This window comes from Ornithodoros turicata, chromosome 10 (assembly GCF_037126465.1).
Source record: "Ornithodoros turicata isolate Travis chromosome 10, ASM3712646v1, whole genome shotgun sequence".
Taxonomy (NCBI): domain Eukaryota; kingdom Metazoa; phylum Arthropoda; class Arachnida; order Ixodida; family Argasidae; genus Ornithodoros; species Ornithodoros turicata.
In genome coordinates, this window is record NC_088210.1 from 23,493,299 (window position 1) to 23,512,119 (window position 18,821).

Sequence of the window (18,821 nt, forward strand, 5' to 3'; positions counted from 1 at the left end):
CTGTAACAAATACTTCGCACGTACTTTTCTTGCGACAAAGATAATATTTCGTGACACGTCGTGCATGTTTCGGTTTCGTTCGGCGTGCGCTTCAAAATCGCAGTCTTTTGCTACGGGAAATGTTCTGTTACAATGCGGTCAATTTGACGCTTCAAATAACAAAGATAACAGGCAACATTTCAGATATGGCGCAACAAAATGTGCAGGCAGTATTTTACGCTGCAATCTTCGGCACTCTGACGATAGTACGCACGTAATCGTTTTCTTTTAGTCTGGGAAGAAGCTGTGGCTTTAGTAATATTCTATTCACATTATGAGTTGATAATCTTATCACAGCCACGCACAATTCAACGTGATAAGTTCACAGCACGACATTTGGTGACAAGTGCCTACACCCCTTAGTTCAATTATCGCTTACGTTGACAACATTTTTCCAAAGGCGCAGGATCCAAGGGTATGCGATACATTATATGTCCCCTTTCCGCTGAATTAGTGCATTTACGCCCGGAACATTAGCTTATTTTAGGTTGAAAATCGCACTTACTCTATAAGACTCCAGCAGAACTTCGGACCGGAAGCGTAAATCCACGTGACATTGCAACTTCCCTTACGTCATTTTGACAGGAAGTTGCAAACCACCCATACACCCTCCCAGCGAACTTGATTTTGACGTAGAAATAACTTAAGCGACGACCCGCGTAACACGACCCAGTGTGCCCACAACAACATCAACACCGCATCGTAAACATGCGCCAGCGTTGATGCATATCACCCCTCCTTCTTGATCGAGATATCTAAATAAATACAAATCGCCGCGTAATCCAAGGTTTCCCGCCGTTCGCCGCCGGAAGTTTGGAGAGGAGGTTAGCAGGAAACCGACCCAGTCAGCGCTTACGCGGAGGCTGCCCCACAAAACGGAACGGCTCGAAAGTGAGCGCCAGTTGAGCAACGCGCGCAGTACTTAGCCGCTGGGTAGTTAGTGGACGTCGTGCTCGTCTCTTGTATACGCGCTGCTACCGTTATTACTTTACGGACGAGGAAAGGAGACAGTGAAACATGAGTGGACACGTAGGTAGCCTCAGCGTCAAGCAGGAACAGACACTTCAAGAGGTGGGTAACCAGTTCGCTTTGCGAGGATATCTTTCTTACAGAAATTTTACGAATTGTGACCGACGGTGGAATTTTACTGCGAGAATGTAACAAGTGCCCTTGCTGTTACAATCAAATGCCGATGTCCATATCCTTCTTTCTTAACCTGACCTAACATCTATATCTATATCTATGACATCTATATAGACGAGTGATTGTTCCTAAGTATAGCCGTTTTATGCTATCATAATAATAATAGCTTATTTTACCAACGGGTTGGTAGGAGGCTCGGGCAAAAAGCTGCTATGAAAGCAAGTTGATGAGGCCTGACCCCCCTACAGTGGATATGTAGCATCAACGGTCAATAGAATTTTTCCAAGATATAAAAATATATGGGAACATCATTAAGCAGGGGTGCTGCTTTTAGGGGAATAGGCACATTCTTCGCATTGCGATTTCACTCAGTAAGTAAGGCGAGACGCACATATAAGGGTCTCTGCTGGGTCCCCAGCCACACTGGGATCCCGGGGAATGAACGAGCCGACCGTGAGGCTCGGCGAGCGTTGGCACAAGAGGAGTCAGCTCTAGGACTACCCTACCAAGACATCCTGCCAGTGTTAAAGAGAGCTGTCTGCACACAGTGGCAGCAGGAGTGGGACATGGAAGAAAATAACAAGCTACACCTCACACAGCCACACGTTTCTCCCCCGCATCGGACTGAACACATCAACAGATCATCCGAAGTTCTTTACGCGAGATTGAGGATTGGACACACATGGCTCACGCATCACCACCTACTCAGAGGTCAGGATCCGCCAGCTTGTGCGCACTGCGGTGACAGCTTGACTGTCTTGCACGTACTGGCATCCTGCCCTCACTTCGAACACCAACGCCAACAGTATTTCACAGCATTCTACAGATACCATGTCCCACTCCACCCAGCCCTTCTACTGGGTGACACCCCTCTTGTGCCGTTTGATAACGTAATCAAATTTTTGACCACGTGTGGGTTTCTTAGTCAGATGTAGATGATAAGCATTGCTCCGCTTTTATCCATTATCACCGAACTCCTCATGTAAATATCTCATTGTCACACTTGTAGATAGCTTTTAACTGCCATGCTCGCTTGCTATCGTCATCCCCCTCTCTCTTATCCTGGTCAATCAATCATCGCTCATACCTGTAGATAGGTTTTAACTACCACACTCTCTCTCACATCATCTTTCCCATAATCATCTCCGACACACTCACCATAGTTTTGGCGCTCTATGGCCTTTGTTGCCTTTGTGCCATTAAACACATAATCAATCAATCAATCAACATATAAGAGTTCCACCCGTGCAAAGGATGTCAATTGTGTGCTATAATATTTGCCATGTACCGTCGGCACCTCCCTGACATATTTGCGGAACTTGCGATTAAACAAAAAGGGGGCGACTTTATTTTTTTACAATAGGGGTGTGGGGTCACGACGAAGCCCTTCATCGCATTTGTGACTTCCTCGTTGATAAAGCAATTCGTCAATTCTGTTTCTGTGATGTGAATGATAAGATCCGCGCCCCAACTTTAGCCCGCACAGAGCTTACGATCTTGATATTTCGTTGTACACGGATTTGAAAGTAACAAAGTACATGAACTTAGCGCTCTCTCTCTCTCCTCTTCTTTGTCGTTTAGATTTGTGGGCCCGTATCAAATTCAGAAAAACTGTCGCTGCAATCACTTCAAACTATGCTCCTTTATTTCAATCTGCAGGGAGAAAATGTGACGCCAATTGCTATCTACAGTCGCGGGGTAAACAAAAATCTAGTGTTGTGTTGAAAAAAATCACATCTGTTGACAACAAGCTTTTTTGCTCACGGGGGAAAAATAGTTTATTTTTGAATACAATTTTAAGACTAACACTGAATTCGTGCGGTTTCTTGCGTGCACCCATCGTCCGGCCGCGAGCAAAAGTCTACGAGTTCCTTTTCTCATTCAGTGCACTTTCATTTCGAAGGTTGGAAAATTCCTCAAAACGTTTCGGCTTAACCTACCGTTTACCAGAAATGATTCGGCTCACTGAATCGGAAGAAAGGAGGTCTGACCCGAAGAATTCAGACCAAGCTACGCCTTTCTCTCGGCAGTGTTTTGTGTGCCGGTCACTCATTATTCGTAAGCTCACGCGTCTCTTACGTGCACCTGCATGAACACGTCCTAAACAAGTTTTAGAGGGCTCTACTTCATGACTCCTTCTATACAACAGCATGTCATCCTCTTGGAATTTTATCATTACAGCGTCAGCTCTTAGATTTCCAGTTTAAGAACAAAGCGTAGCGAGACTTTGCGGAGCCCTTTAGTTCAGTCGCTGGGCAAGCTGAAGCAGCAACGTTGAGCCCTATGCCCTTCCGCTTTCCGTGCAATCTTGTGTTAGGAAAAATAGACCAATAATTATACCGATGTTCTTCATATTACCTCATAATTCGTGCCATGTACTTAAATTTCTGTGAACGACCTTTCCTCTACCAAATCCCTTCCACGCTGACGTAAGACTATACCGACGTCAGTATAACTCTTTTCCAACTGCTAAGCAGGAAAACGCGAGTGTCCATTGCCGCCAGTCGCCTCAAAACGAGTCGCCCTTGAGGTTCGCCTCAAGATATCGCCGACAGAAGTTCAATCTTGATTAGTCATGTCATGGAAGTCGATTAAAATCGACCGCCACGGCCACCACTATTCTCACTGAGTGAGGTCCATAACCTTTGGAGAGAACCTGTTTGATATGCGAAGCAAGGTGCAAACAATTTCCTCTAATAGCGCATAAGGGCAAGGCAAGGTCCTTCAAAGTTCGTATAGGGGAAAAAAAGACACGAATTTTTACGCAGGGCACGGTGGAGTGGGTAAATGGAATGCTGTTGGCTCTTGCTAGCAGAAGATGTTCCACTGGCGAGCAAGCAATGTTCGGAATGTTATGGTGGAATGAGGGGGATATGTGTTTATTAAAAAAGAAAAAAAAAAGAGGGAAAGGAACGGGATCGACAATCCTTTATTCAACACCATGTCTTATGCGTCCCCCGAGCTTATCTGCTTTTTTTTTCCTTATCTGCGGCATCCCAACATTACTGTAAGTGAATGACAATATCGTGTAGTAATAACTACATATGAAGCGATCGAAACTTTTTGAAATGATACCAGCGACTCAGAGGATGGAAACATATTCACTATAACAATAACCTGGCAAACATGCTGCGAAACTTGTTTCCAGTGTAGTGTCTGAGATTAGGGTGTTAGTTATTTTTGTTTCTATGTCGCATATCGTTTTATATAGTCTTTGGCGAAACCTTTTTTTAATACGCTATTAAATTTTTACTGAAAGCATTTTAATGTCTCTTGAAATCGTTTATTATTGTTGCTGTGGTAGTTGCACATCCTCGGCGTACCCAAAGCACGGTCTGGAGATCACGTGATGCTTGCACGTGGCAGCTCACGTGGCCCTATAAATCCACCGACGGACATGCACGGTAGTCAAGCCCTCTAAAGCCAAGGCCTTAAAGCTGGAGCCCTCGCGTATGCTTCTACAGTAAATGAGACTAGCACTTGGTGCCACGTCAACATAATCTTCGTGTTAAAAGTAATGCAATTAATTAATCATAATCAATGAACCCTTACAATACACTGAACAAGACATTAGATCAAAGATACTTCGCCGCGATTAGAACGCGATACTCTTCATTCGCTATACCGAAGCCATGACAACCATTGACACGTCGAGTCTTTCGTCGAACGATGAGAAATCTGTCTTTTCCCGTTCCTTCGTTCTTTCTTTATCTTCTTGTTTTTTTTTATATATTTTTTCTTGACTCATTTGCGATCATTTACTAGTCGCTCCAGGGCGCTTGCCAATGACTGAATACTTAACCGCTTAGACCGATTGCAGGATCGGGGATAACGACGGCAAAAGGCCTTCAGTTACTACAAGACATAACCGAAGGAGAGCACCAAATGCCCTACCTTAACAAACGATCAACGTCGTCTCCATTATCTGCACCGGAAGCTGCCACAGGTTTCGGTTCAGTTTTTGTTGTGCACTCCGTCCTCGATCTGACGGGTGAACGTCTAATGGAAGGCTTGTCCAGGAGGCAGCGGAAGTCGTGAGAAAACGAAGGCAAAACGCGAGGGACGACTTCCCCCACGGCCACCGTCGCAACGAATTTCGTTCCAAGGCTTCGCATATCTTCGCATCGCAATGCGATTGCATTTCCAGGTCTCTTACCTAGTCTCTTACCTAGAAATTTCGGATGCAGTAAGAAAGGTCAACACGATACCAAAGCCGGAACGACGACGCTTATATGATGAATAAAACGTCAGTTGCAGTGACTGATTGAACAACTCGGGCAAACACAACATTTAAGCCTCATCAACGGCCGAGCCATGATCTGTCGGACAGCAGTTGCCGTTCACTGCCTCTTACACTGCTGGATCCTACTCCAGTTCACGTGGTTTGATATGATTTGACGAGTTAGCACGAGACATACGTGAATGTAGCGGGGCACAGGCCTTAAAATCTTGGAGTTCGTCCACTAGGCCTGTGGCTGTTAGAAAAGTCAGAGCCCAGCGCTTGTCTGCAGGATTGTGACCACGCCCAAGAATCTTGTACATACTGAACCTGGACACCTGTTATGCAGCTCTGAACTGCTGCATATGTAACCTTAGATGCAGACTGCGTGGGGGCCTGAATCCCCACGCCGGAACTTTCCCGGGGGAGGAGGATGGGGGTTCAGGCCTTCTCAGTAGAACTCACCCAGACGACACTCATAATGAACGTTTCGAGGGATATCCGACAACCTGAAAACCTAAATTTTCCTCTTGACACGGAATCCTAGACAACCTGCCCGACTTCTGCGCATAGATTGGGGAGGGAGAGAGGGGGGTAAGGAGTACCCCGTAACCTGAAACTTTTGCACTTTGCGTTGTGCCCCTGCAGCATCCTCCGGTAGATTGGAAACTCACCGCCTATGTGTGGTGGATATCTACCTTGTACTCTGCATCCTGTTCAGTGCATTGATTGCTTTATCGGACACTCCAACCGCAACAGTCAATATTGAGACGCTATTGTTTAGCCCACGTGTTGGGTCATAGGGGGTTGATCACCCGTCACTGTTGTTTCAAGCGCCCTTCTGCGCCTTCTTATCGCATTGTTTGCGTCCTGACTGCTTTCTGCCAGTGCTCCATTTCGTGCTCGCGTGCGTCCTGTACGTCCCTAAGGGGTCTGCTAATCCAGAGGAATAACGGATCACAGTGATTTAATCTTGATTGATCTTGGTCATCGACGTCGACGGGCCCTGTGCGTCTTCTGATTGATCATGAGTGATTGGGACGTAATGAGCATGGATCGAACAAGCCAACGCCATACTTCGGAATATTCTAGTTCCGGTTTAAATTTTTGCAAAAAAAAAAAAAAAAACGAAAAGGAACACAGATGCATTTTATTTTTCGGGCGAAGATCATGCGTGAAAGCAGATAAGCAACGAATTTACAGAATTTACGGATTTACCCCTGGCGATGAACCTCCCCAATCGTAATCACAAAATAAAGTTGTTTGCTTTACAGAAAATCAATCGCGCAACGTACATCCCTGTTGAAGCTCATTGGTTCGTAATAAACATATCCCCCCTCTGTCAACGTCTGTCTATCTGTCCACGTCTGTACACCGGTCATAGCCACAGTTGCTTCGCGGCGCTAATGGAATTCAAGAAATTGACTACCTTAAAAGAACAGTGGTTCTATATTCAGCTGCATCGTCTTCACATGTAAGCATCGTCTGAGCTCTTGTAATCTGCCCGGTATCTCCCTGTCTAAAACGCACTCCGCCGGCGTATAACTTTCCGGGCATGGCCTCTCCTGTTCCTGGGGGCTTAATCGCTTCACCGTCGTTACGGTCGTTACTAGCTAACGAGTGGCGGGAGATTCAAAATGGTGGGCACGTGACACATTGCGCGTGACGTGTACCACGGTCTACACGTATCGCGCGAAGAGCGCCGTGCACGTGTTTTATCACGTGCCCACCTTTTTGAATTTCCCGCCACTCGTTAGCCTGTAACGACCGTAACGACGATGAAGCGATTAAGCCCCCTGGTCCAACCATTATCACCAACCGCGAAAGGTGTCACCGTTCGCTCCGTCACCCCTACACCCTCCAGGTCATCTTCCACGCATTCTTGTTTCACACATCGCTCGCAAAAGGCATATAAAGCCAACACCGCGGTGGTGTTTCTTCCGAACATCTCTTCTTTTCGCCTGTATACTTCCCGTCACCAGCGGAGTGATGCAGATTCCTCGAGGAAGACCCATTAAGGGCGCTCCTAATGACTTCTACGTACAAGCTAAGCAAAACAACACAGCGGAGAAATACGCCGGCATCCGCGGGGCAAGGACCGCAGATCCACTTTCACCTACGGGGAGGCCGGAAGTAGGCGGCCACGAGGGGTTGCGTCACTGCACCACTGTAAGGTCGGCTGACGACAACACGGCCGAGCTGGGTCACCAATCCGCCGCCGGCGAATTCGCGCACGCAAGGCCGAACAACCGTGGCGGTGGCACAGTTTGATGGCGCAAGTGTTATTCTTTGGTGCACCCCCTCCATCAACCCGAAAGGCATGTTTGATGATAACGGGCTCAATGTTCCTTTGTCTTTCCTACAGATAATATTCTGTCGCAAAGTAACATAAATCGCGTTAAGATCAGTCTGCCGGCGTATCGACGAAGCATTGCCGTATTGAACAGAATAATTCCATTCACATCCAGGGCGCATGCGTTACGATCGCTATAGCGCGCTACCATATCTGCATATAATCTCGACGTATGCGATCGCACACATGGACATGAATGACCATGGCACATTGGCATGAATCTCGCCCAGCGACAACTTGGGTGCAAATTTCGCGCATAATCGCACGAAGAATTGTACAGCTCCCGTCAACCTTAATAATAACACTGGGGAAAAATTTTGGCCTCATTTCCAAGCGCGATAATCGCTACCCTATGGGCACCGGGGGAATGTTATGTTAACAATGTCCTTGCGTTAAACTAACAGAATATTTTTGTTTAACTAAGATTTTCTCATGGGCCCAAGGGTTGCTGTAATCGCGCTCGGGAACGAGACCATATTTTTCTCCAGTGTTGTTATTATTAAGGTTGACGGGAGCTGTACGTGTAGTGTCTATGCGCATACAGTACCGTGGAATATGTGGAACATTTTGGGAGGGAACATTTCGCCGAAAAATTGAAAGTGTAGGACGTGGTACTTGCGCCTTTCACAGCTCCTACAGTTTTTTTTTCTTTTGTGTTTGTTTTTTTCCATAGGAGAAAATGCGAGCCGTACTTGTTGCACAAAGTCGTTTCGAGAAAGTAATTCTTATCGTAGAAAAACATGAAAGGGACGAATGCACACATATGTACCTCAAACGTACGTTACTATCGTGTTCTCTTTATTTTCAGTTTCGCAAAGCTATTGGGGACCTGCTGAATGAAGAGCGAGACGACGACTACTACTTGCTACGATGGCTAAGAGGTGCAAAAACATTCTGAGGGGTTTATGCTTATATCAGAGCTGAAATGTCACCGATAAGGATAAAATATGCTTGGTTTCTAATACCAATTCATGACGAAAGAAGGAAGTCACTGAAAAGGTTAGCCAGCTGTAGAACACGAACCCACATCTTCTGGATTACCGGTCCAGGGCTCTTACCAATTGAGCTAAGCTAACACGCCTCTCCAGTGATTTCCAAGGGTGCGTCATTTGACCTTTCTGGCTAACCTTTTGAGTGACTTTTTTTCTTTCACCATTAATTTCTTAGGCACTTGAGGCTTTGTATGTTTGTCTTTTCTATGTGTTCCAGCCTCAGAACATCAATTCCCATTACAATACAGTGCGTGTTTCATTGAAATTATAAGGTGAAACCAAGTGAGATGTTGCTATAGGATAAGTCTTAACACAACATTGTACACAAAATGTACACGAGTCAAGTTGCTAATTTCGACGCTTCGTTGCTAAGCGACTAGTCATGCCAAAACTCAAAGGTCACACGAAGTTCACATAATGCAAGTCAAACACAATCAGTCTATTCAAAATTCATTTGTACAGTATTTTTCAATGTGTTAGATACAGAGTAATTGCTTCGATTGACATGCAGTTCCATACCTTGGCACCAAAGTACTCATATTAACGCGCGGGAGACATAGCTGCAGATTATCTGATCATGTAAGGTCTGGTGTGGGTAACATCTACTTTCACAGTAGGGGTGCAGCCATAAACCAGCTTATGCATAAGCCATACAATTCGGTACCTAGTTAACTATCTGTTTGTCACACACGCACACAAATTAATGGCAGATGTGACTGATTCTCCCAGAAGGAGGAATAGTATAATCCTAAACGCTTTCCTTGCGCCAGAAAACTCCAAACTCCAAACTCCAATCCTAAACGCTTTTTTCTTCTGAAGTAACTAGACGGGATTCAAGGTTGATTCGTACGCTAATTCACATACCTCAACAGCATGCATTAAATGGGAATGCAGTCACACCTACAGCGTGATATACAAGACAACAAAAACAAAGAAGAGAAAGAAGTAACATTCTGCGCTGGCGTATACGCGAGAGATATGTGTTCCGAATTCACGAAATCTGATATTCCCGTTTCAGCGAGAGATTTCAACGCGGGCAAAGCAGAACAAATGATTCGAGAGGTGAGTAGACAACAGCTTTAAGAGGAACCCTAGATGGAAAGTTTGTTTACAACGTAGCACATCGTTTGGAGGGAGCACTACGACACCGACAACATACTGGATGGCCCGGAGTCACCTCTGGTACGTTATTGATGTATTAGATTCCGAGAAAACCTCCTGAACTTCTACTCCTTACTCAGTGGCAAGCTTACGGTTGCTTACTGCGTTAGAACGTGGACTTCAGCAAATCTTGAGCACGGGGAGAGATACGGTAGTGGAACGTGTCAAATCCAAACTCAGGGATGTGATGTCAGTAGCGTCTTTCGATCTGCTAAAGCTCGCTTGTATCCGCGTATTGTTTACCACTGCTAACATTACTTCAGTGAAGGCAGTGCTATGCTGGATTTGAATATGGGGAAACTACCGCTGAACACAGAGCATAGCAAAGTTTCACTGTTACCGCGCAAGGACAGTGCACGCTTTGGCGAGATGTTCTTACGTACAGCGTCAATGTTCTGCGCTGTGATACATTGCTTCTCTCCAAAATACATTTCGGCTAGCTATATTCGACATATCGTTACCACTACCGAACGTAACCATTAGTGGCGTCGGAGCTGTATGCAACTGGCCGTCTGTCTTTCGTAGGTTCTCCGCAAGTATTACCCCGGAGGACTGATTGGCCCCGACCGCGACGGGTGTCCCGTGTGGATCATACCCTTCGGAATTAGTGACCTTAAAGGTACAGCAATATGCCCCATGTGGGAGAAATATCGCCCCGAGTTAGCGGTGTTATGCCAGCCACGATAAATGAACGCAGCTGTGTCTTTCTCTCTTTCTCCCAGGAATTCTCATGAGTGTTACCAGAGGGGAAATGATGAAGCACGTCATCCGATCGTTTGAAGTTGGTGAGACCTACATGAAGAAGCAATCTAAGCTGGTACCTTTCATACGTGTATATAGTAGAAAACGAAACTCAGTGTCCACATATAAAGCAAGCATGCGAGTACACATGGAAACTCCGCGAGTTTTTTTACGCATTTTACATGTCGTTTACTACACCTTACTTTGCACGCTGCAATTACTTGACCACGTTACTTCACATGTGGCTGACTTCACGCTTTAGTAGCTTAATCTATGAATGCACTCCTTCTTTTAAAGTGTTACATTCGCGCTTTGTATAAGGAGTTCCCATTTTCTTAATCCCGTGCACGCTTTCTTCTTCTTTTTTAATCTTTTCAGCTGGGACGAACGATCGAGACTCAGATATTTGTGTTCGACTTTGACGGCTTCAGCCTCAGGAGCATCGCATCTAAAGCAGGTCAGGAGTGTTACGTCGTTTGCCGAGGGGGATCAATATTATACGTAACATATTGTACGCTCTATGGTTCAATAACACTTTTAAATGTGCGGGTCGGCGCGTAAACGCCAGGGTATCCGTCCGGTATCTAGAACGGCCGGATGAAAGTGGGCTGCAACCGTACTGTTTTTCATTGAGATTTAGAGTGATGGTTCTCTTGAACGTGAGGCGAGTTTCTATTACATACTAGGAGCTGAGGCAATGAAACTTGGAAGGGCAGACACAACGCTTAAGCCAGAAAGAACAAACACTTACGTTGTGAAATATATGCGTTGTTCCGTTGAAATGCACTTGCGTTTGTCATCTTGTTTATTACGATGCACAGCAGGCAGTCTGCACAATTTTGTGAAAAGCGGTGCACGCCAACGCATTGCAGCTACGTGATCAGAAATGATATTGATGGTTTGTCTTGCCTTTCCAGTGTATCGTGGGTTTTTGTTTGATGCCACGAATCTCTGGAGTTGGTAACACGTTATCTGCAACATATTAATCTCTCGAAATGTCTACTTTAAGGACATTTTATTATCTTTTTATTTGCACAAACAACATCGGCAATGTATATCCGTGCAGTCCGCTAAACTCTTAAAAAAGGGTGTACTTTAATTCCTTTTTTTTTTTTTTGCCACATATGTAACACCCTTTTGGAGGGTACAATTACTCTCAAAAAGGGAGTATTATAACACCTTTCTCATTAACTGGAGAGTAATATTACTCTCCAAAAGGGAGTTATATATGTGGCAAGGAAAGGAGTTAAAGTATATCCTTTTTTTTAAGAGAGTAGGCTCGCAAAAAGTCACAAACTGAATTGAAGTATCAATAGTTGTGTAGTGGAAATGATAAACATATGGTACGCTGAATGTCTAAGGTTTGAGCAATTAGTATATGCCTATTTGAACGCTGTAGAGGTAGCGGTTAGGTGTAGCGGCGGCGACTGTAGACTCCTGCAACGAAAGACCACGACTTTTACTTTAATTGCGTTTTACTTTAAATGCTATTTACTTTAAATGCTATTTACTTTAAATGCTATTTACTTTAAATGCTATTTACTTTAATTGCTATTTACTTTAATTGCTATTTACTTTAATTGCTATTTACTTTAATTGCTATTTACTTTACTTTTAGGAAAATGTTTCGTTCCTTTCAATCTGTCTTTCAGTGCTCGATTTCATAACGGATTTGATGTCTCTTTTCGAGAACAACTATCCTGAAAGGCTCAAGGCAGCGTACGTTGTGAACGGTGAGTACAGCTGTTCTTGTGTGTAGGTAAGCCGATCATTGCCCGCAAGGTATTCTTGCGTATCGACTTTTACTTTGTTCACTGTTTCCTCTTTAACATCACCGTATTATTTTATTAGTACTGGTATACTGTAGCCAGTTCCTTCACTTTGCACCATACTTTGGCACACTGTGGCCTTATCTGGAATATGATCTCACGGGACGGTTAGAGTACGGCCCGGACGGGTTATTTGTAGAGTTGGAGTTCATTTGTTCACGTTTTCTGCGCAGCTCCCCGAATATTCCCGATGTTCTGGAAGATCATTCGTCCTTTCATCTGTGAAAATACCGCGAAGAAAGTACGCATCTTCGGCAGAGGTAAGCGCCGTAAGCATGTACTAAAAGACATCGTCAAATACGATTACCTTCGTTTGACGTCATATTCGCGCAATTATGTTAAACACCCGTGTTTCAGATGGATGGAAAGAGATTCTATTAGACATGGTTGGAGCTGATGTTCTTCCAGCTCACTGGGGAGGAACGAGGACGGACCCGGATGGCAATCCAAGATGTCCTTCCGTCGTAAGTTGTCTTTCGTGACTTCAGTTGTGAGCAGCTAGCGACATATTCTTATTGATGTTGCTCAGTTTTGAAAAAAAAAAAATCATGTTCATACATAGTGATCTTCAACGACTCTTCCGTCAAGTTGTATACGGATTTTAAAACATCCGCTTGCATCTCTGCCAAATGCGGTGGCCTTATTAATAATGGTGTCGTGATGTTACACGTACGGTTTGTCTGTCTATAGTATAGCGACATGCTGCACGCGCCGCAGGGTAGGAGTGCGAATAATTTCGAATACCTGGGGCTCTTTTGACGTCCGCCGGAAATCTGACGTCACACTGTGCTGGAAGCAATGTTTACCTCCCCCACGTTGCTACCATCCTCGACCCGGTTTTAATCCGTGATCTTAAGCTACCGAGGCCGGCCGGTGGCCTTATTGGACCGTCTTTCCACACTGTTCTTCAGGCGCTTGCACTAATTACTGTGCCATTCTAACTTCTTCCTTCCCTTCCCTTCTATATCCGTAACTGTTGCTGACAAACTTACAATGCTGCCGACGTTGGTGGGCCCTATAAACAATTGACTTTAATAAAGGAAAGCAATTTCCTTAGGTTTCTGTAAGCACCTTGCGTACGGGTGCCCTCCTCCATCGCACTGCCGAGAACCCTCTTACGCAGTGAACCGTTACCTCTAGTTACGCGCCCTTAATCTTAAACGACTGAGCACGCCCGTCCAAATCTTTATCTCGCCTTCCGCAGGTACTCGGAGGCTACGAAGTCCCCAGCTTCTACTACAGGACGTCCAGACCTCAGGAAGGGAGCGAAGGGGACAGTGACGACAGCAGCAACGACTCCGGTTCACGCATGTGCATCGTGGACAGGCAGAGCTCGCTCGAAGTTCCCGTCGAGGTCTCCCAGTCTGGATCTCTTCTCTCTTGGGAGTTCCAAAGCGAGCAAGATAAGGATGTTGGGTTTGGAGTCTACTACCACGGCGGTACTCTCCCTGGAGATTCACTCAAGGAGCTCCTGAAGCCCTCACGGGTGATCTGCCGCGGTGCACCTGAGACAGGCGCGCTGACTTGCTCCCAGCCAGGAGTATGTAAGTAGCGCCCCACAACTACAGATATACGCAATGGTAACCTTGCTAGTAACGTCCAAACGTGTGAGGAAAATAGGCTGCACTTGATGGTAACAAGCTGTGACGCTACGACCTACACGTGTAGGTGAACATCAGTGATACCGAAACAAACTTTGGGTGGTAAGGGCTAGCCACGAGGAAAGCATATAGGGTCAGCGTAAGAAGACTCGTCAAGACGATGAAACTCCCCAATCATAATCATAAAATAAAGTTGTTGTTGTTGACGCGCTAAGAAGGCTGTGTTGATCGAGCAAAAGAGATGAGATTTGGAAAGGGTTCGATACGAGGTACAAAAGTAGACTTGAGACATAGTTGTGTCAACCCACTGAAGCGTGGACAGAAACTAACACAGACGGGAGGGCGGTTTACTCTCAACTAAAGAGGTTAACGGTAACGGGTTAAGGTAACATGGCCTCTAACTGGCTTGATGTTCCTCCTGGAGAACAAACTGTCACGGAAATAAAGCAGCCGTGGCACGTGCCCAAGTTGGGACAAGAGTTGGAAGCTTCTGCAGAATAAACATGAAACTATGTGGGAAGCGACAACGCAACCTGTTTCAACGAGAATTGCCGTAACATAATTCAGTTCAGCGTCGTCCCATCTATGTTACGTTATGTCCATATTTAGTGCGCTATGCAGCGCATTGAAGCGTTGGCAGTGAATTCTGGACAACACTACGTGTTAAACAATGCTGAGCTCTCTGCAGTTGCACCATACTCTGTTAGAGATAAGGCAGGAAGAAAATTATGCTGATGGCTAATGACCTTATTCGCAGTAGTTTGTCAGTGCTGTAGTCTGACGTGGTATCCACGGGTGCGGATAAGGAAGGTCCAGCTGGAAGATTTCATGCCTCGAGTTGAAAGCCGTTCTTCACCCTTTGAAATGCAATGCGGTTATAGCAGTACGATGACCTAAAAAAAACCCTTACGATGGGTGATAAGAAGTATCTTTCCAAGCAGTGATACCCAGACTGTGGATAAGGCTGCTAGTCGCGCGTGCTATCACTCAAGAAGGTCCTCAAGGGTCATGAGATGTAGGCATCGTTAGATAAAATGTATACAAGGGTTACATCTTTCAGCGTAACTGACACGCTGTTTTACTCTATTCCAGATGTACTGAAGTTTGACAACTCCTTCAGCTGGTTTACGCAGAAGAAAGTGAGCTACAGTGTACGTGTGACACCCCCGACAGAGTGCGTAGCGTGAACTAAAATGCATCTTCAATTTCTTTGTGAAAAATGAACAGAGGCTGTTTGCAGTCATACGTTGTACACGCCGGCCCATTTTATGTGCATAGAAAAATACACTCCGTCAAAAGGCGCAGAATACACCGCAGAAGGTTTTTCTATGCGCCAGAAAATGGACGCACATTTCTGACAGAATTGCAACTTCGAACATGTGTATGCGTACAGGCAAGCTTGACAGGCACCACCGCACGTTCACCGTCGTCTCCTCTGTGTAACACTTGCGCCGTGAGTCCACCAAGCGCAAGTTCCCGCTTTCAGATGGGACGTCTACCATCATAACCTACTAACTCTCCGTCATTAGTATACATGCGCCAACATCGTCATCATCATTTGTTTGTCCAACACTTCAATAAAGATATTTACTCCCACGTGGTTGTTACATGTATAGTGGTCTCAATGGCAAAGACTTGATTGGCCCTGTGGACACAGGTTCTGCTCTTCGTGTAAAGTCCCAGAGTGGCTCGGGACCGAACAATACTAGCAACTTCATTGTCTTGAGGGATGTCCTCGTTTTTCGTACGCTTCACATTGTTTCCAGCAGCCTTCTCCCTGTACACAAAATCATGGGCGTACCGAGAGGGGGCCAAAGCTCTCCCCTGGAGCTCAAAGGTCGCTTGTGAAAATAGTGCGCTCTTTAGGCATAGGTCGTAATGATTATTCTCAGATGTCATAATAGGACATCTGAACACCCGCAGAGTTCGCAACGTACATCTCCAGAAAAACGTGGATCGGGGGAGGGGGGTCTGCACGCTTGCCCCCCCCCCCCTGGAAAAAATCCTGGGAACTCCCATGCACAAGATAGATTATCCGTAGGCCTAGTCCCGATGCTACAGGGTCTTTACAGCAGCGCCGTTTTTCAACTGCAGTCTGGCGATGGACAACTGATAACCTGACGTACAGGTTCAAGTTAAGCGAAAGCTTCCACGTAACGTATTTATGCATTTGTTTACGTATTCTCATCGTGCCCATGAACAGCAAAAGGCCTCACTGACGGTGCACCTGGTAAACAGGGAAGACAAAATGCAAACATAAGAAAATTTAAAGCGACACTAAACTCTGGAGTTTGGAGCTGCTTCACGTATTATAAAGCTCAGGAAGCAGTATGTTCTATCACAGCTCTTCTGCAAGTAGAATATATGAGGACGGAAATAAAAAAAGCTAGGTTCCTTAGAAGCTACAACAAGCACTTCATGCGGGTGACTGATGCACGCGTCCGGGGCAGACAGCAGCCTTCGTTAATCGCTACGCATCGCTGGAGTGCAGACTTGTACGTTACTCTATGTTAAATACTTCCGGGAATAACTTGGTATCTTACAAATACTTTTAAAAGCCAGTATTTTAACTTAGAGTGTCCAAAACCAAGAAGAAGACTGTCCAAACCAGTATCTTTTTTCTGCCTCCATTTTGTTATTTGTTTGACAAGTAAATTTAATAAATCGTATCTTTATAGTACCTTGAAAGTATAAGGTACTTTTGTGAGCACAAATACTTTTCGATGTGGAGTATTTTGTACTCTACTCAGTTACTTTTTTGCCTGGTACTCAGTAACTTAACTTCAATACTTTTGTACGAGCCTGCTTGAGTGACAAAGTGTGCGGCCTCCCTTCCCGATGGAGCTTCTTCTTTTCATCGAAGGAAGTCGTCTTCGATGCTACCCGCGAGATGTCGTTAGCAGTCCTGCTTCCGAGGTTTCGACATTGCGCAATTCAATAGCCAGCCAGTGCAAACGTTGCTTATGGTGGCAAGACAAAAAAAAAAAAAAAAAAAAAGAGTGGTAGCGGAGTGAGAGTAACCCACAAAGCGGGTAGCATTTTGATGTCGGAACAAATGGCGCATGCGCAAATGGGCGTGTGCTAAGCTTTACTTGGAAATGCTTGCGATATAACGCAAGCATATGCCGCATTCATATGCTGCAAGCATATCCGACGAGCTTGAGGTACTCCGCATATCCCGCCGTATTCGTTTGTTGTAGGAATCTTCCTTTAACGCAACAGAAAAAAAAGAAAAAAGATTAAGAAAAGACGAGCAAATTAGAATGGTGTGTGCGAGCTGGTGCACTGTTGAAAGAGGTAACATTCCCTAGAGTTTGAGGAACACACAGGACGAAGAGGACAACACAAGACTCAAACCAGCAAGAAGCTTTGATGCGGAAGGTACAATGAGAAGAATCGAACAACAGGGAGAGGGGGAAGGAGAGAGTGCAAGACGAGGGTGGAACCGGAAGAAGAGTAAAAGACGAGGCTTCAAGAGCGTATCGAGTACGCTACCCTGTTTCATGTTTGTTAGAATTTGAGGAAAGCAATTGCGAAGCCTGTCAAAAACGCTCGTCATCGAACAATATACCGAGTGTACATCGTATAAATAAATTAAAGGTGTACAGTTGACACCCTTTATGTGGGGCATCATAGAAGTTTAACCCGTTATGGAAGAAAAGGATTTATATTGCGAAGAAATCCGGAGACATGGAAAATGTACTCGCAGGTGTTCTGGCATTCGAAATTGTGGAGTATTTCAGTGCTAATAACGAAGCAAAATTATAGTTCTTCTAAATTTCTAGTATTCGCGTAGCTTTTATTTGTTTCAGATGCTGCACAGTCTTCCCTTCCGGTCGTTGTGTTTACCAAAGGACAGAATCGGTTTTCTCACCGACCTGGTAAAACTTCCCTGCAGCCACACCAGAAAATCTGACTTTAAACTAAGACTTCGTTAATCTCGTATTGTTTGAAGTGTGAACTTCTGAGACATATAACTCGAAATACAGCCTTTTAAAATTCTTTATAAAGGCTCCTATATGTGCCAGTTTATTTTTATTTGATATTCTTTTTTCTGCGCGGTATCCCTTGTAGCAAATATGTACCCACAAATCTACACCACAAAACGACTTTAGACCTAACTTATTCCCACGAAGGAACTCGGAAATCGTTTATGATCATATGTCCGCGAGTAGTATGCAAGCAATGTAGAGTTCATGTACTCCTCATCTTGTCTTGTGGAACGAATATACAGGGTGTTTCCCTAAAGTGATAAAAAATTCTAACTGGCGACATACTCGCGGGAGGATTGTGGGGCTTTCCGCAGTTACACTCTTAGAAATGAACTTCACCGCATAGCACGCTCCTAGCCAACCATCATCTCGAATGATATCGTTATCTGCCCTGATTTGCTGAAAACGGGAGGCGTACGCCATTTTTGTGACAATTATGAACCGCATAAGTGTCACAAAAAAGGCGTACGCCTACCGTTTTCAACAAATCAGGGCACATGGCGATATCATTCAAGATAGTGGTTGGCTAGGAGCGTGCTATGCGGTGAAGTTCATTTTTAAGAGTGTACCTTCTGGGAAGTGTCCCCGCCTTTTGCCTTCTTTGTGATAAGACGGTTGTTTTGTTTTCTTTGTGATAAAACGGTTGTCACCAGCATCAAGGTCAAAGTGGGGGAAAGAAAGGTAAAACAAGAGGCGGGTACACATCCTCCTCTTCCCGCATCTCCCGTGCGCTCTTTGCGACAATCGAGCA

At 45.1% G+C, this 18,821-nt stretch overlaps 2 protein-coding genes across 2 annotated transcripts in view; one reads left to right on the forward strand and one right to left on the reverse strand.

Annotated features, from left to right (window-relative positions):
- Positions 1-18,821, reverse strand: part of LOC135371108 (protein ABHD15-like) — a 121,956-nt gene that overhangs the window by 80,031 nt on the left and 23,104 nt on the right. The window lies entirely within an intron of this gene.
- Positions 879-15,674, forward strand: LOC135371104 (SEC14-like protein 2). Its single transcript, XM_064605113.1, has 12 exons — positions 879-1,110; positions 8,563-8,635; positions 9,765-9,808; positions 9,866-9,928; positions 10,433-10,526; positions 10,630-10,724; positions 11,027-11,105; positions 12,301-12,381; positions 12,651-12,737; positions 12,835-12,941; positions 13,682-14,021; positions 15,171-15,674. Exons 1-12 carry the CDS (start codon positions 1,057-1,059, stop codon positions 15,263-15,265), a joined length of 1,212 nt encoding a protein of 403 aa, XP_064461183.1. The 5' UTR covers positions 879-1,056; the 3' UTR covers positions 15,266-15,674.